Raw genomic sequence first — 24484 nt, 5'->3', positions numbered from 1 at the left:
CCATGAAGCGGAAGAGCGAGCGGCGGCCGAGCTGGGCCGCCGCGCCCCCCTGCTCGCGGCGCTGCTCGGCGTCCTCGCAGGGAGTGAAAAAGAGCCGCAGCTCCACGTCGCAGGAACTGCACCGCCTGGACCAGCATGACGACCTGTACCTGGACATCACCGGTGAGCCGGCGAGCGAGCGCGTGGCGGGGCACCCCAGGCACTCGGCACCCCGCGCGGGGGTCCTAGCCCACCCTCCCAGGCAGTGGAGGCGCCTCCCGGGGCCCGACTGACACGCCTCCGCCCCCACTCCCATAAAAGCCCCACCGGCCACACCCCCTTCAGCGGCCCGGCTCCCTGGGAGCGCCCCCCCTACCCCGACTTTCCATCTGCGTGTGTTGCGAGCTGTAACTTTATCCGTTTTGCACTCTCCTACCCAGGCAAGATGGGCCGCGAGGGTCACCTTTCTTAAATTGCTGGCGTCAGCTCGGCGCCTCAGGCTTTTTCTAAGTTCGGGTTGATAGCGCCTTCCCGGGCTGCAAGCTCGGTTGGCCCTCACAGGAGCCTGAACCTCTGAATCAGCCCAGAGGATTCTCCGAGCGCGCGGAACGCGCCGGCCGGGGAGCAGCTGCCCTGTTTGTTGGGCGTTCGCCCCACCTCGGCTGCTGTGGAGGAAATGGAGTCCCGCCTCGTGCGGCGTTCCCACGTCCTCGCGCGGGTGCGCACCGCCCTCGCCCCCTCCCCAGCGCGCGCGAGCACACCCGGACCTCCTCGCGCTAGCTCCTCTCCCTTGCTTCCACAAGGAATGTGTCACACTGATGGTTTGTGAGCCGTTCTGCGTGCCGAATGCCCAGAGTTGTCACTTTTGAGAAATCGCAGCCAGCCAGAGCAGGTAGAAAAGCAGCCCTTTGATAGCTGTTTTCTTATTAGCGCTGATTCTACAGTTCTTGAAGACTAATAAATCCAATTTGGCAGCTGTTGGATTTGCCAGGATTGACACTAAAGCGTGTGAAGGCATTAAATGTGATGATGTATGTGGAAACGCTTTGTAAACAGCATAGCTGTCTACAATTTTGAGGGAATTTGCAGTGTTTTCTGTGGCGCGGGATGTGTAAGCCTTGGCGTGTGGGATTTTATATATAAACTGTTTCCCGCCCTTAGCCTTTGATAAGCCAGGTGAGTTGGAGTGGTCAGAATATTAATTTAGAAAGGGTTCGGGCAAACACAAATTTAGTAGAAATTGTTTTCTAGCTTGATGGACAGTTGGAAACTGAAGGTCCATTTTAATAAAGCTGCGAGTAGAGGGGAAGGTTTCTCGGCGCGGGGTGGATGGCCCGTGGGAACTGTGGAGGGAGGAAGGGATTGCCTTAAGTGCCCGTCTCCGGCTGGCACCTGCCCGGGTCCACCGTAGCGCGTGGCGCTGGTGGAGATGCAGCCAGCTTTCTGAGGCTGAGACCGGGTCCCAACAGGCGGTGCACTCCCGGGGAGATAGCCTCGCCAAGGAGGGCGGGGGGGGGGGGGGGGGGGGGGGTAACGACACCACACATTCCTTACGCCTTTGTTGTCTATACCTCTTCAAAGGAACTTTGCTTCATAGCGTTTAATTTTAGGGCAAGTAACGCACCCTTCGTTCCAAAGGTGCACAGGAGTTTACAGTGAAAAGTTGATCGCAGCCTCCTGGTGTCCTTCCCCAGAGGCAACTGAAGTTTCGAGTTTCCTATGAATCCTTCCAGAAAGAGACTGTGTGTGTATACACCTGTGTATTCTCTATCATACTCAAGCATGGTAGCATACATGTTGTTTTGCACATTGTTTTTTCTTCGCAGTATTATCTCTTAGCAGAACGGTTAGTACATGCAAAACTGCTTCATTCGATTTTAATTACTGCGTAGGCCAAAGTAGATATGGTTTTAGAAAATAAAATTATAAAGTACATGTGGATTTAAATATGTTTTTTTTTTTTAAGATTTCATTTTATTTATTTATTTTTAAGTAATTTCTACACTCAACGTGAGGCTGGAACTCACAACCCCGAGATCAAGAATCGCATACTCTACCGACTGAGCCAGCCAGGCGCCCCCTAAATACATATGTTTTATAATTTGTTTAGACAGCTCCCTATTGATGAGCATTTAGGTTGTCTCCATCAAAAGGAAGTTTTGTAAAGTCAAGCCATTGGGCTAGATCTTCTTCCTCCTTCATGGCGGGCTTTGCTGAACACAATAATGATTTAACTTCAGAAAATATTGCTAAGCCGAATATTGAGGAAAGAGGTGGTGCATTATATAAAATCAAAATGCTGTTTAGATTATAAGCCCATAATAGGAAGGGTCCCATCTCAGTGTAAGGGGGGACGTAAGGGAGTCAACTTTGCCTGGGATTCTTCCAGGTATCCCTTAGTGACAGTCTTGGCTTTTTAGAAAAATGATACTGAATCAGTCTGTTTGAGGGTGACAAATAAGACAAATCAAAGTAACTTTGGGGCGATGGGGTGAAAAAAATAAAGTAACTTTGGATGCAGGGTGCAGATTACTTTTTATTGGGTTTGGAGGAAAGGCTTGAAACCTCAACAAGTGGCAACCTGGTCCCATCCTCCCCAACTTGTTTTTCCCTCAGTTTGTTTTCTTAATATTTTTCAAGTTGAGCATTAGGAAAGGAGATATATATAGTTAGTCTCCCCAGTAATATTTTCTTTCCTTTTTCTGTGCATACTTAAGTTTCTATAAATTGTGCCATATCAGCAAGAAGAGTCCTCTTTTAAAGGCTGTATGATATTGCATAGTATGGCTGAATTGTGATTTATATAATGGCAATAAGTAAATGGTTATGTGGGGGGTTTTCAGTCCCTGTAAATGGCAGCAGTCGCATCAGTGTATGTATCTACCTACATGTATGATTGTCTCTGCAGAGCAAAGTAGAAGTGAAGAGGCCAGGCCAAAATATACAGAGGTTTATCCATTCATTGGTGGACTTTTTTTGGTGATTATGAATAATGCTGCTATGAACATTGATGTACAAGTTTTTGTGTGGAGATGTTTTCATTTGCTTTGCATATACACACCTAGGAGTGGAATTGCAGGTTTGCATGGTGACGCCACGTTTAACCTGCCAGACTTTTCCAAAGCTGCTGTACCACCAGCATTCCCCACCAGCAATTTATTCCTCATCCTTACCAACACCTTTTACAGGATTGTGAAGATTCTTTACCAGTGGGGTTGGTTCATAAAAATTAATGCACATTATCACTTTTGCCCACTCTGCCCTTAAATACATTAAATTTTTTTTTACTTTATTGCCTTGTTATTTTTATTGCAACCTATTTTATCTGTTAAGTCAAATTCCATTCCCTTAGATTGCAGTATATTTCATGGTGGTGTATACATTTTTTTTTTTTAAGATTGACTTATTTATTTTAGAAAGAGAGAATAAGAGAGAGTTCCAGTGCCTGCGGTGGGGGGGGGGGGTGGGGAGAGGAAGAGAGAGAATCTCAAGCTGACTCCCCAGTGAGCACAGAGCCCACTAGGGCTCCATCCCAGGACGCTGAGCCGCAACCAAAAGTCTGTCTCTTAACTGACTGAGCCACCCATGCACCCCTGGTGTATATGTTTAAAACAGGATGCTTAATGCCTATTTTTGTTCCCTGTAGTCCTTTGGTTTTTTTTTGTTTGGTTGGTTTTTTTTTTAAAGATTTTATTTATTTACTTGACAGAGAGAGAGACAGCACGAGAGGGAACACAAGCAGGGAGAATGGGAAAGGGAGAAGCAGGCCTCCTTGTGAGCAGGGAGCCCAACGCGGGGCCCGATCCCAGGACCCTGGGATCATGACCTAAGCCGAAGGCAGACACTTAATGACTGAGCCACTCAGGCGCCCCATCCCTGTAGTCCTTTGTTATGTGGTCATTTTTTTTAGTTTCTAGCCAGCCACCTGGCTACACTGGCCATTTACTAGGAGCTGACCGATGTTTTATTCCCATGTGGACGCCATCTACCTCTCATTGGCCATTTACTCAGTTCTTGCCATGTGCAATGACGTGGATTTTTACATAAGCTGTATTCCTGGTGCAGTTCCAGTGTATTATGTTAAAAAAAAAGATCATAAAAGATAAAAACTGTAAACTATACATTAATGTGAAAGAGATACTGAGTAAAGATATAATCAGAATGAGTTGTTATCAGTCAGGGAAGCTGGGGAAGAAGGGAAGAGAAGAGGGTTTTTGGTCGGCTTTGGAATTAGATCTCTCTCAAGATGGGAGAAGTACCAAAGGAAAAATGTTGGACACAGGTTTTTGATTTTCCTATGAACCTCCTTGCAGTCAGAAGTCTGAATCTTTTTATCTTTATATTCCTATCCCTTAAATAGGGCCATAAATGATAGTGTACATTCTCCTTTCCTCTTTATTATAGGAAAAAATTTTAAAGACTATGAAATTATTGTATTGTCCCTATGCTTGATAATTTATAGGATTTAATAGTTGGTACAGAACTTAAATTTATTTTACTTCTTTATTTTTTAAACTTCTGACTAGTAAAAGTAATTGGTAATAACTATTGGCTAAAAAAGATTTTTGGTGGTTTGTCTTAAAAATTTTTTTTTCTTTCAGTATCTGCCATGATAGTCTCTCTCTTTAAGACTGTCTATATTATAACAGTAAATAATTTTATTGGAGAAGCTCTAGTTGAGGTCAGGATTGTCATTTAAAAGCACCAATTAATGGTATATCAGATACTCATCAAATTAAACAGATACAGCACTGCCTCTACCCCCCTTCTTTTCTTTTTAGGATTTAAAAAATTCACATTAGACATTATTAGACAGGGAAAATTTATTCATTAATTCAAAAAGTGTTTAATGAATGCTTACTATGTAAAATAGTCCTGCATATTCATTGTTTGCTGTGATAGAAGTGTATTTTTCTTGATAAAAAAGGAATACAGTTACCGGGGCACTGATTCAAGGAGGAAATAAATTCATTTTTCTTCAAGACTTTCACATAGTAGACTATTGAGTTTCAATAATTGAAGCTCATCAAAGTATGTAGTGTTCGTTTTCCTTCTTGCTTATGACTTATTTCTAATTTATTTTCTTGATTTATGTGCTTAAGTCTTCAACATCTTTACTTCTGATGGTGTCATGTTAGTTACCTGTTTTAGGTCTAAATCCTTAGGTACTGGGGCACCACACGCAAAAACTTAACATAGTTGTGTTGTTACTGTTTCAGTGGACAGAGTGGTTGGGCACAGAGATGAAGGGAAAGTGGAATAACTGGATGACAGAGATGGTACTAATGCTAGGAGTCGCCATTCGGTGCCTGCTGTAATTTCTCTGTGGCTTGGAATGGGAATGAATTTCACCAGTTCTTGTTGGGGAGAGCTGGAATGAAACCACGTTGTGGATTTTTAGAATGGAAGGATGGCATCGGGTGCGTACCAGTGACATTTCTTGGAAGTTTCTGAGATAGTCTCTGGGGATCTCTGAATTGACAGGACAGGTGTTTTGTTATTTGAAAGAATTTCAAGAGATCATCTTGAAATACCACAACCATCCACTTTTCTCTCAGAAGCTAACACAAGAGATAAGTGATTTTGACGAAATTGATGCACTTTCTTTTTGGGAAAGCCATACTACCTGGCTTTTATTCTTTCCAACAGATAAAGCTACTTCAGCAGAGTTGTACATAAATGATTTGTTGGCCATGTACTATTTAGTCGTGTGTTTACATAGACTAGCAGGTGATGTCCTAGTAGATACTCCATAAGTCGTAGCTTGTAAAGTTGAATTTAGATAATTACCTAGTGAATTTGGAAACATGAGCAAACTACATACACAGTTCAGGTCCTCTTGCACTCATGCTGTTGTCCATATTGGCTGTCATCACAGCCCAGATTTTCTAGATAGTTCATTCATTCCACCAAATTGTAATGAATACCTACTCTGCCAGGCTTTTTTTTTTTTCCTTCCCCTCAAATGGTAAAAATAGGTCACTGCTGGAGATAATCCCTGTTCTCATGGAGTTTTCCATGCTAATTGAGAAAATGAAACTTGGAAGGTCTGGGGGTAAACTAGCTAAAACTTGGAGGGTCTGAGGAATAACTAGCTTAAAAAGGAGCCATATCATGGTTGAAATCTTTGGGGATGAAAAACTGTGTTCATTGGGTATTTGAAGAGTTAATTCTAGTGGTTAGGCATGCGGACACCAGGGACAGCTAGTGTCTGCCTTCAGGGGAACTGAACACAGCTGGATTATTAATAACCTTGGAGCCTCTTTTCTCTCATCTGTTTGAAAGTAAAAAGTGCATAGCGTTGTTGGAAGAACTGAAGCAGATGCATGTGAAGTGCCTGGCTTGGTGCCTCCTTGACAGCCAGGCTCCATAAACGGTCTCTAGTATTACAAGGGCGCCTGCAGTGGCCCAGGGATACCAAGGGCAGACTGAGACAGTCACCATGGCTGGAAAGGTTTCCAGCTCAGAAGCAAACATTTCCCCCATACGTGTACATGCACAAAAGGTTCAGTGAATCAGCACAGTGAAAATGCAAGTGTGTTCCTTTCTCTGCTTCTGAGAGTGATCTTCAGGGCAGAAGCGCTCCGGATGAGGCTGGTTCAGTATTTGTCAAAGCGCTGGAAGAGATTTAGCACTGCGTTGACAATCTTTTCTGCCTTGGGAAAAATGTTACCGTTTCTCTTTAAAGATTCCTTGTAAGAGGAAGAATAAACCAGAGCCGTTTCTTCCTTTTTGAGGCTGTTACGTATTTTTATTACACTGAAGAGTCTGTATATTGCCTTATATTAAATTGCAGCTAAGCTTGGGGGGTAGGGGCTTTGTAAAGATGAAAAGGCCTCATGGGAGAGCCTCAGGTAGAAGGTTATGGAGAATAAAACAAATTCTTTACTGATAGAATATAAACTCTTCAGAGTGGTTAAAGCATAACTGTGCCCTAGAACATCGTTTTAAAAGAGTATTTCACAGATCCAAAAGATTTGATACTGGTGGTGCATATTATAAACAGTAGGACTTTTTTTTGTTGTTATTTTGAGTAAAACAAAATGGCCTTTCAGTGGGCCTTTCCGTGCTTAATTTGTGGCATAGAGACCCAATGTATTTGGAAAGGGTGGGAATTAGACATAAATAAGAAATTACATGTTTAAATCTTTTCCTTTAATTACACTGAGAACAAAATAATTTTAGTAGCCAGTATTTTATTTTCCTTTCCATACTAGCTACAGAGTATTTTTAATCTTAGTTCCTTAAGGTCCTTCACATTAAAATTACTTTTACATAATTATCTGTCAGTTGAATGAAAAGCATGGATAGACTGGTTTCAAACATTTCAAAGCTGTTCCTCATTTAGGACAGGCACCTTTATGAGTGAGGTAAGTAGGTACAGGGGTTGTGGGCAAAAAAAGTGCAGATTGATACAGAGACACAGAAACTGGTTTGGTAGGAGCTAACCAATCTTCAGATATCATTTCTTTACATTATTTGGTTTTTAGCTTCTGAGGTTAGTCACTTAATTTCTAGAAGTGCTGACTACCATATTAGACAGGGATTACCTTAGAAAACATTTTCTAAAATAAAATTGATTTTAATTTCCTAAATACAAGGCTATTTAACTGGAATGTGTGCGTCTCATCTGGATTCTCTAGTTTATATGAAAGTTTTACGCCCTTCTCTCTCTTTCTCTTTTTTCTATAGCTTTTCATGGATACTGCTCCAACAAAGGTATTCAGATCATTGACTCTACTTTGCAGTGCTTTCTGATGATTTTAAAACTGTAGATTTAATCTGTTAGTTGTCATTCTTGGTTCCGTCCCTTCCTGTTTGCTTGTCTTAAATTTAGTCTTGGGTAGCAGATTCAGTTTTCTATAACTGTAGAGTATCCTTTGTATGTTTATGACTTAAGTTGAAATTTGTCTTTATATGAAAAGTTTTGTTGGTTTCTGTGTACAGGTAATGCTGACAGTAGTTTCTGTGATATTTTACTGGGTTTATTATTAATGCTATGTTTGCAATAGTGGATGTTTTTGGTAATACTAAACTTTTTCTATTATAATTGAATCTCACTTTTGTAGCCTCTTGCTGAAAGGATGCATAGAATGAGTTGTTATAACCAAACAGCTATTCTTGATTTGTTTTTTTCTTTTGCAAAGTCACTTAGTTCTTTCTAGGCATTTCTTTGCTTAATGGACAGGCTTATATCTTATTTATTGTTTTTGGCACGAGGAAATACTCATGAAATGCCAACTTAAACTTTGGGAATGGGGAAGCTCTTTCATATTCTATTAAAAAATTGAAAGTATTCTGATTCCATTTCATTTTCAAGTACCTCAAATAAGGCCAGTTATCAAAAGAACAAATACAAGTGGCTCCATATGTATAATAATTCTAATTAAAAAAATTTCTGCCTTTATTCTCTTGGTCTTTTATTCAGCTCCTTTAATTCTTAGTATTATTTATATTCTAGAGGAGCAGTTCTCTTAGAGGGCTTTATTCACCAGTCAGTTCAAAGATTTGGTCCCATTGTCTTGGAGTCTGAAAAGCTGAGGAAGGTAGGCTGGGTAAATTTATTCTAATTGTGTAATATCACATATTGATATTCATTTCTCAGGTAGTTGACTTTTATACTATTAAAATTTGGTTGCCAGTGTACTTTTCACAAAAGAAAAACATCTTGTTCCCAATGTCGATGGTGTTTGTTGTTCCTTCAAGTTCTAATTTGAAAGTAAAATTACTTTCTTGGCACTGCAGTTTATGACATTGATCTTTTTATACCCAATCCATAATGCTATAATATCATTACAGATTCTGAATTCTGCAAAGCCCTCCATTTTAGGACCATCTCAGCTGAATCATTCTCTGCATTTTGCTCATTTATACTCATTTGTAGTTGTATGAATTGTGCTATGGAATTAATTAGTGTATCCATTTAACAAATATTTATTGAGCAACTACCTTGAACAAGGGATTGAGCGAGGTGTTATTGAGGAAGGGAGGAGATGTGAAGATTTATAGCAACATCCCTGAAAGAATGAGAAGGCATAGACTATTAAGTCATCATCTCAGTGAAGACAGGTAATGAAGGAATCAGTCATTATGTAGTTTTGCTCTCTTCATTTACACAGTGTCAGTTTGAGAGAATTTTGTGATGGAAATGTCACTCCATAATTCCTACACAAAGTGAATTATTTTTTCCAGTGTGTGGTGAAAACGATCTGTCTTAAGGTGTCTTTCTCGTGGGAGTGTGGGGGGTGTGGGCGTAGGTGTGTGTTTTAAACCTTAAAAGAGACAAGGGGGAAAAGCTTAATTGTGGTATCTAACTAATCATATACATATATGAATGCAGTATGTATATGAATAGTATAAATATATATAAATGTATATAGTTAATAATATACTGAAAACCCTATTTCTGCAAAACACAGCTGAAGTAAAAGGTCTCCATTCCAATTCTGTATCTCTAATTTGAATCTCAAGAGCTTCCCAGACGATAAAATTTAAAAATGAGGTACCTTGTTTGTTTTTTAAAAATACATTATTTATTGGTAGGAAGTAATTACAGAGCACCTCTTTTTTTTTTTTTTTAACATCTTGTTTATTTATTTGACAGAGAGAGACACAGAGCAGGAACACAAGCAGGGGGAGTGGGAGAAGGGAGAAGCAGGCTTCCTGCTGAGCAGGGAGCCCGATGCAGGGCCGATCCCAGCACCCTGGGATCACGACCCGAGCCGAAGACAGATGCCCAACGACTAAGCCACCCAGGCGCCCCCACAGAGCACCTTTTAAGCTGAGTATTGCTTCTTGAATTGAAGGCACTAAAGACGAAGATTCCCAAATATTTTAAGAACTAGATTTGGTTTGTGTGACTTGAACCGAGAACTGAAAAGCATTCTGATTTTCACATTCTTTTATAGGTGCTGAGGAAGTATTGCTTTGACATGAATATAACAGAATTAACATTATGGTTTTACATTTTTGGGAGCTGTTCTCAGACTGCTCTTGAAATTTTTTTATTGTAATACCGTCATTAGGTAGCTTGTTGGAAGCACCTTATACATGAAACTGAATCATCTTAACATGCATTTAGTTCCTTTTGACAATAAACTGTCAAATAAAAGCTTAGGATTTAGCTAGCAAACACAATCGAGGTTGGGATTTTAACTTCACTATTAATATACTCTAAACTATTGTGACTGAAAGGGCTCGAAGCACAAATTCACTCAGGATATGTTTGAGTGCATTTTATGGTCTCATCCTTGCAGTTGCTGTTTCTAGGGCTGCAATAGAGATTTCACACTTGACCAGATCCCTGGGAAGTGATAGGAGCCCATGGAACAGGGTGATATATCTTAAATCTGTCACATAGAGGGGCTTATCGGTGAATGTCACGGACAATCAAAGATGGATGTCTCTGAATGAATGAGAAAAGAGGCTCGAGCACTGTTTTAAAAGATTCTCTTCTTCCCTCTACCCCCAGAACCAGCAGGAACCGTTCTTTTTTTTTTTAAGATTTTATTTATTTATTTGAGAGAGAGAGAGCAAGCGAGCACAAGAAGAGGGGTCAGAGGGAGAAGCAGGCTCGCTGCTGAGCAGGGAAGCCTGAGGCGGGACTGGATCCTGAAACTCCAGGATTGTGACCTGAGCCGAAGGCAGTTGCTTAACCAACTGAGCCACTCAGGCACCCAGCGGGAACCGTTCTTGATCACGGTAACACCAGTCTGCTTTCTTCCTGCTGACAGCACCTTGTCCCTACTGTGGTGGCAGTTGTCAGGGTTTGGTGACTGCTGGGATGGGGGATAGACTCTACTCCAGTGTGGGGGAAATACCCTCTTCTACCCCCTCAACCTGTCTCACAGTGCTCTCCCATTCTGCCAGCAACAAGAATCAAGATGTGGTAGTTAACCTAAATTAAATAACAGCTCTGCTCCAAAATGAAAAAGTGCTTTAATGTAATCTCTCTTTCTCCGGAGAGCAGGAGAAGGACCATAAACCTTAAAGCATCCTTTATCTACTGGAACCTATTCAGATTGTTTTGATCAAATAAATTTTTAGGGGTTAAATGGGCGGATTCAGAAGACAACCATTTCTAGGCACAATGACAAAGGAATTTTTTTCTTTTTCTTTTGAAATTTTTCTTTCTTTTTTACTTGAAATATAGTTGGCCCACAATGTTACATTTGTTTCATGTGCAGGACATAGTGATTCAACAATTCTCTACCTTATGCTATGCTCATCACAAGTGTAGCTACCATCTGTCATCATACAAGGCTATTACAATACCATTGACTATATTCCCTATGCTGTACCTTACATCCCTGTGACTTATTCTGTTACTGGAAAACTGTATCTCCCACTTCTCTTCACAAATTTTGCCCATCCCCCTACCCACCTTCCCTCTGGCAACCATCAGTTTGTTCTCTGTATTTACATTTCTAATTCTTTTTGTTTATTCATTTGTTTTGTTTTTTAGATTCCCCTTACGAGTGTATAGTATTTGTCTTTCTGAGTTTGACTTAGTTCACTTAGCATAATACCCCCTGGGTCCATCCATGTTGTACCAAATGAAAGGGGTCTCATTTCTTTTTTATGGCTGTGTAATATTCCATTGTGTGTATATATCTTTACACACACACACCACATCTTCCTTATTTCTTCGTCTATGGATGATGGGTACTCAGGTTGCTTCCATATCTTTGCTATTATAAATAATGCTGCAGTAAATATAGGGGTGCATGTATCTTTTCAAATTAGTATTTTCATTTTCTTTGGGTAAATACCCAGTAGTGGAATTGCTGGATCATATAGTAGTTCTATTTTTAATTTTTTGAGGACCCTCCATACTGTTTTCCACAGTGGCTGCACCAACGTACATTCCTACCAGCAGTGCACGAGGAGGAGGCTTTTTTTGTAATGTGATACTTTCGGGAATTTCTAAAATAACAATGTGGGATTTTTTTGAAGGCTAAGCAATAAGCATTTTTTTTTTTCCAAATCAGAGCTTTGGATTAAGGGCTTTATTTTAAAATGGTCAGAAAACAAATGTTATTCTAATTATAGAAATTTATGAATAGGATTAATAAGTTTTGTTGGTTATGCCACAAAAGCAATTTTTAAATAATGTCATTTAACATAACCCTATGCAGTGCTGCTTTGTTGTAATTATATTGTCTTCAAAATAATTTTACTAAGAATAAATAGGCATATATAAAACTGTGGTCATTGTCTTGTTTTGGCTTCCCCAGCACAGACTGAGTCAAGGATTCCAACACAGTGCTTTCTTTGGGATATGATCCCAGAAAACTCTCCAAAGGGAGTGGGGAAGTGAGAGGGTTATGAGTGGGAAAGAATGCTCATTATATTAGGCGGGTTACTTCTGTACTAACTAGAGTTTGATCCCATAGGGAAATCTGACGGCAGTATAGAACATATGAGGGTTGAGGGGACTGGGATATTTTTTAACCAGTAACTTAGAGTGGGGGGTGAGTGATAATTTTGAAGTGCTGTGACGATGGCCAAAATGGGCCCTGTAGTCTAGAGAAAGCCCTGCAGGAGATGTTGGTGAAATTGGAAAGTGCTGGTGGGGGAAGGGTCTAAGTGGAGCTCTTCAGTGTGCCTCCAGAGTCAGGCTGTATTGTTAAATTTTGTGTGTGTGCTCCTAAGTGCTATTGTCAGTTTTCAGCTAGTTAGTGCTCAACTGTTATCCTGAATTGAGTGCATTACTGTCACTCTGTTGTGTCCTGGTGGGGTGTGAGGTATTTTTGATAGCAAATGTTGAGAAAATGTATGCATGGGACAGGGTGGGTTTGTTAGAAAGAAGCAGTGGGAGAGCTAGAGACCCTTGGAGGGAATTGTGTAAGGAAACTCGGTAAAGATCAGCATGCAGTTAAGGATGATTGGAAGTTCTGTGATTTTTACGAAAGGCTTTATAAACACTGTAGCTTGGATGTTTGACTAACAACTGAGTGATTAGCACCTAGAAGAATTATGGCCAGAGACAGTCCTGACTTCAGTGAATGTGAAGTAGCTGAAGGAGCTGAGCCATTGCCAGTGTAGAATGCCAGGACTGGATCTCCATGGAGACTCTGCGGTTTCTGTGCAGTTCCGTTTCCAGAAACTCCTCATCCCCAGCTAAATGAAGTTTGTGCAAGAATGTGAAGTCAACCACCTTATGTCATTTATTTATTATTTTTTTAAAAAGTTTTAATTTATTTAATCTCTACACCTAACCTGGGGCTTGAACTCATGACCCCGAGATTAAGATTTACATGCTCTTCCAATTGAGCCAGTCAAGTGCCCCTATGTTCTTTCTTTCTTTTTAAATATATTTTTAAAAGATTTTATTTATTTATTTGAGAGAGAGAGAGAAGGAGCAGGGGAGGGGCAAAGGGAGAAGCAGACTCCCTGGTGAGCAGGGAGCCCAACGAGGGCCTTGATCCTGGGACCCCGGGTTGGTGACCTGAGCTGAAGGCAGATGCTTGACCAGCTGAGTCACCCAGGTGCCTCTGTCATTTATTTCTAATAAGGCCAGATAACAAGGTGTCAGGTACTCTTGGGAATGTTTCAAAATGAATCAGTATGCTAGTTTAATTGCTCAAGAGTTGATAACTTGTGTAAACATTACACCAATATAAATTAGAGAAATCACAGTTTTACCATATATGGTGTAAGTTAAGTGCTATTTTCCTACCTTTTGAGATGCTTTCCCTATTTTATGTATGTATATATATGTGTATGTATTTATTTATTTATGTAAGTAATGTATGTATGAGGTTTATTGTGGTCTTTTTTTTCTCTTTTTTTCTTGAGAGAGAGAGCAAGCAGGCCAGCAGGGAGGGGAAGAGGGAGAGAGAGAATCTTAAGCAGGCTCCATGCCACCCAGGACGGGGCTCAATCTCATGACCCTGAGATCATGACCTGAGCCAAAATCAAGTCACTTAATCAACGGAGCCACCCAGGTGCCTGCTTTTCCCATATTATTAAAGTCTTGTACAGTCCCTTTTCATTTTTCTTTGGAAACATTAATTCAGTCTGTTGTTCTTAGTGGAGGAGAAAAAATAAGTCATACTGCTAATCTTGTAAGAGGTGGAATTTAACAATGCTGAAGCTTTCTCATAGGATCAAGATTCAGTAATAAAAGCCTTGACTTTGGAAGCATTAGAAATAATTTTTCTTCATTTTCTTGAATATCAGTGGGCAGCTCATAGAACTTATTTGCAAAAGTAGAGCTGGTGATCTTTCTTGCTCTTTAATCATGTTCTATGCTATTGAGGTGCATTTATGATTCTGGGTTCATGACACATTCATCACTGGTCCATGCAAGCCCCTTTAGTAGGCCATCTATATTTTTGAAATATGACTCACTAAATAACACTTAGTATATCCCTTCACTTAGAGTTGCTTGTTTTTTTAAAAGCTTTTCATTTTATCTGCTTTTTAAATAGATAATGCATGTACATAGTTCAAAATTTAAAAGATAAAAAAGAGGGGCACCTGGCTGGCTCAGTTGGTGGAGCATGTGACCCTTGATCTCAGGGTCTTGAGTTCGAGCCCCACATAGGGTGTAGAGATTACTTAAAAATAAAATCCTTAAAAAAAAAAAAAATAAGAGATACAAAAGAGTAAATGACACAGAGTAAGATTTCCACTTTCTCTTGTCACCTAGCTACTTATCTTCCCTTTTCAGAATAAATTGACATAACTTTTTTTATATCTTACCAGAGATTTTCTATGTATTTACAAACATGTATATGTGTGTACAGATGTATGCATGTTTGTATCTTCTCATGCAGAATACAGCACTTTATTCTCGTGGTTCTCTTCCTTGCTTTTTTCACTGCTGTTGGGTTGCTCTGTGAGCATGGAACGAAACAAAGGTTGTTGAGGATCCTAATGGAGGATGCTTTCAGGCTGCTCTAGATTGAGATGTACAAGTAATAATCTCTGATGGTCAATGTCTGCTTGATGCTCAGGCCCATGCTAAGACTTGTGTCTCTATCCCCAAATAAAGTTTCTAAGATACAGGTGCTCTTTATTTTTATTTTTAATTTTTTTTAAAGATTTGTTTATTTGAGAGAGAGCACAGGCCAGAATGTGAGCAGGGGGAAGGGCAGAGGGAGAGAGAGAATCCCAAGGAATTCTTGGGATTCCCAAATCCCCACTGAGTGTGGAGCCCTACACAGCGTCCTAGGACCCTGAGACCATGACCTGAGGGGAAATCAAGAGTAGGAAGCTTAACGACTGAGCCACTCAGGTGCCCCAGGTGCTCGTTATATTTTAAAAAGACAATACAGAAAGAAAATGGTCAGAGATCCTATTAGCAAGGATGTTTTCTTTATCAGTTAGACTTGGTTATACTGTAATAACAAGCCTCCCCCCTCTCCCTGGCCAAGCTCAGCAGCTTAAAACAAAAATGTAAATCTTGTTTCTGTTTCACATCCACTGTGGGTCAGCAGGGGGTTCTGCTTGTTGTAATTGCTTGGGGACCTAGGCATATGAGCAGCAATCGTCTCTAATATTGTTGGTTCCTATACCAGAGGAAGAAGAGTGCCTGTGGAGGGTCTTGAATCAACAATTAAATGTTTGTTTCCACTTATAGGTGGAAACAAGGTCCCACTCAACCACTGAGGGGCAGGAATGTGTCTGTTAAGCAGGGAGCCAGAAATATTTGGTGAACAGCATTAATGGTTACCACATTTAGCCTTTTAGATTGTTCAGTGCATATTTATATACATAGACATCTCTATAGAGAGATGTTTTTACATTAACAAGATAAACACTATAAATACTATCATTACTTTTTTCCACTTTATATATTATAGTAGAATCTTTAATTGTCATAAGTATGTGTCCAAATGTATATCTCTTAGATGCATATTATTCTCGTGTACGGATATACAAGGTATTTATTTCCTTGTAGTCCCTCTACTGAGGAAAATGTCCATGAATTCATTTACATAAAATTGGATAGAGAATTTTAGGTTGTAGACCTTCCCCAGCCAAGCCATGGATTCTTGTCATGGTCCCTAGGTTGTAAATATGAGCTCTATTTAGAATAACCTCTCTTTATCTCCTTTGTCCTCTTATAAAGTACCTTTTAATAGTTTTTATTTTTTTCTTGTCACTGTTACTTTATTAATATCAGGTAAATACATATGTATTTTTAAAAATTTTAGTTCCAGTTTAGTTAACATACAGTATTATATTAGTTTCAGGTGTACAATATAGTGATTCAACAGTTTCATATATTACTTAGTGCTGTACTCTTGGGGTGCCCAGCTGGCTCAGTGGGTAGACCACCTGGCTCAGTGGGTAGACCATGTGACTTTTGATCTTGGGATTGTGAGTTCGAGTCTGTTGTTGGGTGTGTAGACTACTGAAAAAAATGTTTAAAAACCGAAAAAGGTAAGTGTATTCTTAATCCCCTTCACCTATTTTGCCGCCCCCCCCCACCTCCCCTCTGCTAACCATCTGTTTGTTCTCTATAGTTAAGAGTCTGTTTCTTGGTTTGTATCTTTTTTCCCCTTTGGTTTCCTAAATTCCACATATGAGTGAAATATGGTATTTGTCTTTCTCTGAGTGACTTATTTCACTTAGTCTTATAGTCTAGATCCATCCATGTTTTTGCAAATGGCAAGATTTCATTCTGTTTTGTGGCTGAGTAATACTCCCATTATATATATACCACATCTTTATCCATTCATCAGTCGATGGATACTTGGGCTGCTTCCATAATTTGGTTATTGCAGATTATGCTGCAGTAAACATATCCCTTTGAATTAGTGTGGGGTTTTTTGTATTCTTTTTAGTATTTTAGTATTTAGTATTCTTTTTTTTTTTTTAAAGATTTTATTTATTTATTTGAGAGAGAGAGAATGAGAGAGAGCACATGAGAGGGGAGAGGGTCAGAGGGAGAAGCAGACTCCCTGCTGAGCAGGGAGCCCGATGCGGGACTTGATCCAGGGACTCCAGGATCATGACCTGAGCCGAAGGCAGTCGCTTAACCAACTGAGCCACCCAGGCGCCCCTCTTCTTTTTTTTTTTTTAAGATTTTATTTATTTATTTGACAGAGAGAGACACAGCAAGAGAGGGAACACAAGCAGGGCGTGTGGGAGAGGGAGAAGCAGGCTTCCCGCTGAGCAGGGAGCCCAATGCGGGGCTCGATCCCAGGACCCTGGGATCATGACCTGAGCAGAAGGCAGATGCTTAACGACTGAGCCACCCAGGCCCCCCTAGTGTTTTGTATTCTTTAGGTAAATACCCAGTAATGTGATTACTGGATCATGTGGTACTTCTATTTTTAACTTTTTTTTTAAGGATTTTATTTATTCATTTGACAGAGCGAGAGCACAAGCAGGGGAAGCAGTAGAGGGTGGGGGAGAAGCAGGCTCCCCACTGAGCAGGGAGCCAGATGTGGGGCTCGGATGTGGGGCTCGATCCCAAGAGCCTGGGATCATGACCTGAGCCAAAGACAGATGCTTAACTGACTGAGCCATCCAGGCACCCCTATTTTTAATTTTTTGAGGAACCTCCATACCATTTTCCCCAGTGGTTGTACCAGTTTGCATTCCCACCAGTAGTGCACAAGGGTCCCTTTTTTCTACATTCTCATCAACACCTGTTGTTTCTTGTGTTGTAATTTTTAACCTTGATACCTGGATAGGTAAATACATTCATATGGTTTTGAGACCAGTGTAAAGTGAGCAGTCTCCCACCAGCCCCTCTCTCTCCATATTTGTCTACTTCTCCTCACCCTGCCATCCCCCAGAGGTTTTAGTTTGTTATGTTTGCCTTGAGTTTTTAAAAATGCACAAAATATGGATCCTTTTAAAATTTACCATTTCAACAAAATTTTTATTGTGGAATAATTTAAGATTTACAGAAAAGTTGCAAAGATAATACAGAGGGCTCCTGTATATGCCTTCCCCATTTCCCTAATGCTACCTTACATTACCATAGGGTTTGTCAAAACCAAGAAACCACCATTGATGTGAACTGTTAACTGAACTCCAGACTTTATTTGGATTTCCTCACATAAACATCTTTTTTTCTGTTCCAGGATACAAGCCAGAATACTACATTGTATTTAATAGATTCTTTTTGAACTAGAAGATGGCATATTCTACACATGGTTCTGTCCCTTGCTGTTCTTCACTGATACCACATTTCACTGATTCTAAAACACCACAGAATATATTAAATACTTCAAAGAAAGGAGACATGCTGCCAGTTATAACTGAGTCACAGATTTTAAGCTACAACATAATTTCAGAGATATTCACATGTGAAAAAATATACGTCTTAGAATTGATGGAATATGATATATCTTGGAGATCTTTCCATTTTATTTCATAGAGACTTCCTCATTCATATTTATAGCTGCATAGAATTTCACTTTATAATGCGCATAAGATAGCCCTTATTTATACTCATTAGGATTGCTTTCTGTCTTTAGCTATAAAAAATAAAATACTGTATTGACAGTATTTACATCTCACCTGCAGTGTATGAGAGGACTTGTTAAAAAGTTCACCAACCAAGCGGGTTACCAAATTTTTGGATTTTTGCCACTCTGACAGGTGGAAAATTATAGTCTCAATGTAGTTTTCATTTATGAACATAGGTTGAGTTTCCAAAAACTGGCCGTAAATATTCTTCACCCATTTTTTTATTGGGCTGTTTGCTGTTTCGAATTTATATGCATTGCATTAGGTTCTTTAAACATTAGGGAAGTTATTATGTGTTAGGATTTACAAATGAGTTTTCTATTTGTCATTTGCTTTTTAATTTTCTTACAGTTATGGTGGTGATGTGTGTTTACCATGCAAAGTTTATAGGTGAACCTGATAATCTTTTCTCTTAAGGCTTCTGGATTTTAAGTCATAGTTGTACTCAACAAAGTTATTAGGAAATTCCTGTGTTTCTTTCCATTTCTCCTGTCTTGGCCCTTATACTGTTGTTCTCATGCATTTTACTTATACATATGTTATATTACAAAAACTCCACAGTACATTACTACCTTTGTTAAAACAGTCATCTTTTAAAGAGATTTAAATAAGAAAAATATTATATATTTACCCATGTAGTTATCATTTCTAATACGCTTCATTCTTTTGTATAGATCCAGAAAACTGGTAATTATTTTCATTCTGCCTGAAGGATTTTTTTTTAACATTATTTATAGTGCAGGTCTGCTAGTGATGAACTCTTTGATCTTTTGAACATCTAAAAATGTCTTCATTATGTCATTTTTGATAGATTTTTGCTTAGTATAGAATTTAAGGTTGACATTTTCTTTTTAATTTCAGTACTTTAAAGATGTTGCTCTCTTGTGTTATCACTTAAATTGGTTCCAACAAGAAATCTGATATCCTTGTCCTTGTTTCTCTATGTATTATGTAATTTTTTCTCTGGCTGCTTTCAAGATTTTCTCTTTATCACTGGTTTGGGGGCATTTTGCTTACAGTGTAGTTTTCTTTATGTTTCTTGTGCTTAGGATTCATTGAACTTCTTGGATCTATGGATTTATAGAGTTCATTGATTTAGAAAGTTTACAGCCATTATTTTTTTTTTTTAAGATTTTATTTATTTATTTGTCAAAGAGCACAAGCAGGGGGAGCGGCAGGCAGAGGGAGAAGTAGGATTCCTGCTGAGCAAGAGCTCCATCCCAGGACCCTGGGATCATGACCTGAGCCAGAGCACACGCTTAACTGACTGAGCCACCCAGGCGTCACTTAGCCATTATTTTTTAAAATATTTTTTCTGCCTGCCGCACTTCCTTAATGTATAATTACCGGTATATTAGGCCATTTAAACTCCCACAGCTCACTGATCTCTTTTCATTTAGGGGGATTTTTTTTTTTCTGTTTCATTTGGATAGGTTCACTGATGTGCCTTCTAGTTCACTAATGTTTTCTTCTCCTGTCATCTGCCATTAATCCCATCCATTGTGTTCCTCATTTTATAGATCATAGTCTTCATCTTCAGAAAAGCTTGGATTGGGCCTTTTTTATATCTTATGTATCTCTACTTTTTTTTTTACTCCATTTTATTTATATTTTTTACTCTATTTTAAAAATAATAGCTCTATTGACAATTCAAATACCATACAATTCTCCAATTTATTTACTATTATTATTTTTTAAAGGTTTTGTTTATTGCAGACAGAGAGAACGAGAGGGGGGAGGGGCAGAGGGAGAGGGACAAGCAGACTCCCCACTGAGCAGCAGAAGGCAGGGCTCAGGGCTCCATCCCAGGACCCTGAGATCAGGTCCCTGAGATCATGACCTGAGCCGAAGTCAGATGCTTAACCGACTGAACCACCCCCACACGCATCCAGTCCTCCAATTTAAAGTGTACATTTGAATGGTTTATTTTTTGTAATAGTATATTTTAAATAACATTTAAATTTTAAATATTTAAAAAATGATGGTTCAGGGGTAAATAGTGTATTTACAGAGTTGTGCAACTGTCACCATAATCTACTTTTAGAACGTTTTTGTTATCCCTAAAAGAAAGCATGTACCTAATAGAAGTTACTCCATTCCCTTCACTTTCCCCTTAGGCAATCTACTTTTTGTCATTATAGATTTCCCATTTTGGATATTTCATATAAGTGGGATTATACAATTAGTGATCTTTTGTGACTGGCTTCTTAGCAGAATGTTTGTGAGGTTCAATTATATTGTAGCATGTATCAATGCTTTATTCCTTTTTAAGGCTGAATAATATCACATTTTGTTTATCTTTTTTTTAAAGGTTTTATTTATTTGACAGAGAGAGAGACAGCGAGAGAGGGAACACAAGCAGGGGGAGTGGGAGAGGGAGAAGCAGGCCTCCCGCGCAGCAGGGAGCCCAATGAGGGGCTCGATGCCCGGACCCTGGGACCATGACCCGAGCCGAAGGCAGATGCTTGACGACTAAGCCACCCAGACGCCCCACATTTTGTTTATCTTTCCTTCATGGACATATGGGTTGTTTCCACTTTTAGGCTATTATGAATAATGCTGCTATGAACATATATACACAAGTTTTTATGTGGACATATATTTTCATTACTTACTGAACATATGAATACAGTTGTAATAACTTTTCATGTCTTTCTCTGCTCATTCTAACTTATACATCCGTTCTGGGTCTGTTTTGATTGATTATTCTCTTCATATGGGTCATGCTTTTCTGCTTCCTTGTACCCCTGGCAACTGTTGGATGTTGAATTTTACCTTAGTGCGTGCTGGATATTTTTGTATTTGTTAGGCAGGCCTGCATCAGTGCTAAGTCAAGGGTTAATTATTTATTACTGAGGCAAGACCTTCCTGAGTACTCTTATCCAGTGTGTCTTAGTTTTTACATAATGGCCTATGAAAACAAGTGCCTTTCCTAGCCTTCTATGAGTGCCAGGCACTGAATGGTGTAAACCTTTTGGATGAGTCTTTCCTGGGCCTCCAGTAGTTTTCTAACTTGAATGTTCTATACTTATTCTGTTAATTACTTGGGACCCTTTGCATATCTCTGGAGTTCTGTCTCTGTGCTGCTTCCTTCTCTTTGGTGCTCTTTCCTATGAATTCTTGCTTCCTTGGTTTTCTGCACTCAGCCCCATTGCTTCAACTTGGGGAGTCTGCTGGGTTCTACCTCAGTTTACCCTCTCTGCTGGGGCAGTTACAGGGCTCACCTTATTTGTTTCCTATGTCTCAGAGATCATTGTCCTCCATTGCCTAAGAGCCAGAGTCTTGAAAACCATTATTTAATGTAATTTGTCTGGTTTAAAAAACAAAACAAAACATTTTTTTTTAATAGGAATGGTAAGTCTGGTTCCTGTTACTCTATCTTGGCTAGTAGTGGAAATCTTCTGTTTTCTTATATATTTTATGTTTTCAGTTTCTTACACTTAAATACATTCTCCATTTGAAATTTATTCCGCTGTGAGGACATGGAGCCACTTTTATTTATTTTTTCAGATGGCTATCTAATATAGGCACTTATGGACTTGACATGTAGCTTGATTTATTATGCTTATCATATATTACATTCTTCTATGTGTCTGGGCCTATTTTAGAACTTCTGTTTTATGTATATATGTCTATCAGGTGCCAGGAACAGTCTATATTAGCAATGGAGGCCTTTTAATATATTTTAATATCTGGGAGTGCTAGCTCGTTAGAGCTCTTTAAAAAAAAATCTTTTCGTGGCTATCTTGACACACTGGTTATACTTCCCATCACAGTTAAGTTTATTGCAGTGGTGACAATGAGACCTGTTAACAGTTTTTGCTAGGCTCATGGGTAAAAAGTGAATGTAACAAGACTTTTCAATATTAGAAATGGTTAAGGAAATATATATATATATATATACATATATATGTATGTATGTATTTTAAAGTAAACTTTACACCCAGTATGTGGTTTGTACTCACACCTGTGAGATCAAGAGTCACATGCACCACCGTCTGAGCCAGCCAGGCAACCCGAGGAATAATAATATATTATTATTAGATGATTTGCCAAAATAACAATCAATGTGCTTCCTACAATTTATCTTCTATGACCCTGAAGTAAATTGCTTGAAGAAATTGGATCCCAAAGATTACAAGTGGGGAATTTTTTTTTTAAGATTTTATTTTTAACTAATCTCTGTAACCAACGTGGGGCTTGAACTCACAACTCCGAGATCAAGAGTTGCATGCTCTATGGACTGAGCCAGCCAGGCGCCTCAAAAATGGTGAATTTTTGAAGTGTTGATATTCAAGTGATGATCAGAGAAGCTCAACTAAAAGAATTGTGGACTGACTGACAATGACAACTGTGGATTGAGCAAAAACTCTTTTTAAAAGGGCTATCTTAAAGATTATGGCCCAGGCTTTGGAGGAACTAATGTGATTGATTGGCAGTGGAAGGAATCACATGTGAAATTCCTTAAATAGAAATCCATTGACCTAAAAAAAAAAACAACCCTCTAGCTATTGTTTGTTTATTCTTTTTTTTTTTAAAGATTTTATTTATTTATTTGAGAGAGAGAGAATGAGAGACAGAGAGCATGAGAAGGAGGAAGGTCAGAGGGAGATGCAGACTCCCTGCCGAGCAGGGAGCCCGATGCGGGACTCGATCCCGGGACTCCAGGATCATGACCCGAGCCGAAGGCAGTCGCTTAACCAACTGAGCCACCCAGGCGCCCTGTTTGTTTATTCTTGAGTATTTTTCCATATGAGTCTAAGGATCAACTTGCCTATTCCATAAACAAAAAAATCCTGCTGGTCACTTAAAACTAACTTGGAGAAAAAAAAGTCTTTAGGATGATGACACTTCTGTCCACAAACATGTTATGTCTTGTTTACTCAAGTCTTCTTTTGAGTAGCTCATTAATGTGTTAAGTTTTATACCAGACAGTATCTTACACTTGTTAAACTTTTTCCTGGGTATTTAATCTTTGTTGTTACTATTATAAATGGGATTTTTTTCTCTTTTATTTCACATATAAACAAGTCCTTGAACAGTTAACTGAACTCATTATGGAAAACATCTTAATTTTATTTAACTTTGACTCCACAGTGTGTACTGTGGAGTTTAGAAGGTAGAAGAGGCTGTGCTTAATGTTTAGATGTTAGAATAAAGACTGAGGAGTTACTATAACTTGATTAATACTATATTTACATTGTAGATAATTATCTCATGGCTTTGTTTTTTATTATTAAAATTTAGGAATTGATCATCCTGGTCATGTGGTATTTTTATCTTACAGCTCTTGTAAATAAGACTCTGTTAATATCCTTTTTAACTACCTGTTTTTGAACTCTGTTGAGTAAGTTAGTATAGCTAATGGTGACCACAGACTTCCTTGTTTGATAAATGAATAGGAATTTGCTTGAGAAGCAAAATGGTCTTTTAAAAACGTATGGTTTTACATTGCTGTAAGAAATTAAAGAGGGGCGCCTGGGTGGCTCAGTTGGTTAGGCGACTGCCTTCGGCTCAGGTCATGATCCTGGAGTCCCAGGATCGAGTCCCGCATCGGGCTCCCTGCTCGGCGGGGAACCTGCTTCTCCCTCTGACCCTCCCCCATCTCGTGCTCTCTCTCTCTGTCTCATTCTCTCTCTCAAATAAATAAATAAAATCTTAAAAAAAAAAAAAAAAGAAATTAAAGATACAAATAAATGGAAAAACATTCTGTGCTTTAATATTGTTAAAATGTCCATATTACTCAGAGTGATCTACAGATTTTATACAATCTATCAAAATCACAATGGTATATTTAGCAGAAATAGAAGAAAATTCTAAGATTCATATGGAATCTCAAAGGCCCTCAGCCAAAACAATCTTGGGAAAGATGTAAGCTGGAGGCTTCACACTTCTGATTTCAAAACATGTTACAAAGCTACAAAACAGTGTGGTACTGTCATAAATAAAGACATACACCAGTGGAACAGAATAGAGCTCGGAAGTAAACCCTTATGTATATGGTCAAATGATCTTTGACAGGGCACCTGGGTAGCTTAGACGGTTAAGTGTCTGCCTTCAGCTCAGG

The 24484-nt window shown here is 39.2% G+C and overlaps 1 protein-coding gene across 2 annotated transcripts in view; it reads left to right on the top strand.

Annotated features, from left to right (window-relative positions):
• The first annotated feature begins 2 nt into the window (after positions 1–2).
• The window catches only part of CDC14B (cell division cycle 14B), a 109967-nt gene continuing 85485 nt past the window's right edge, over positions 3–24484 (top strand). For both annotated transcript variants that reach the window (XM_044920811.1, XM_044920812.1), the window contains exon 1: positions 3–162. In XM_044920811.1, coding sequence (XP_044776746.1) covers positions 3–162 — 160 coding nt within the window. The remainder of the gene's footprint in view (positions 163–24484) is intronic.

Source organism: Neomonachus schauinslandi, chromosome 13 (assembly GCF_002201575.2).
Source record: "Neomonachus schauinslandi chromosome 13, ASM220157v2, whole genome shotgun sequence".
NCBI lineage: Eukaryota > Metazoa > Chordata > Mammalia > Carnivora > Phocidae > Neomonachus > Neomonachus schauinslandi.
This window is presented reverse-complemented; position numbering and strand designations above follow the sequence as displayed.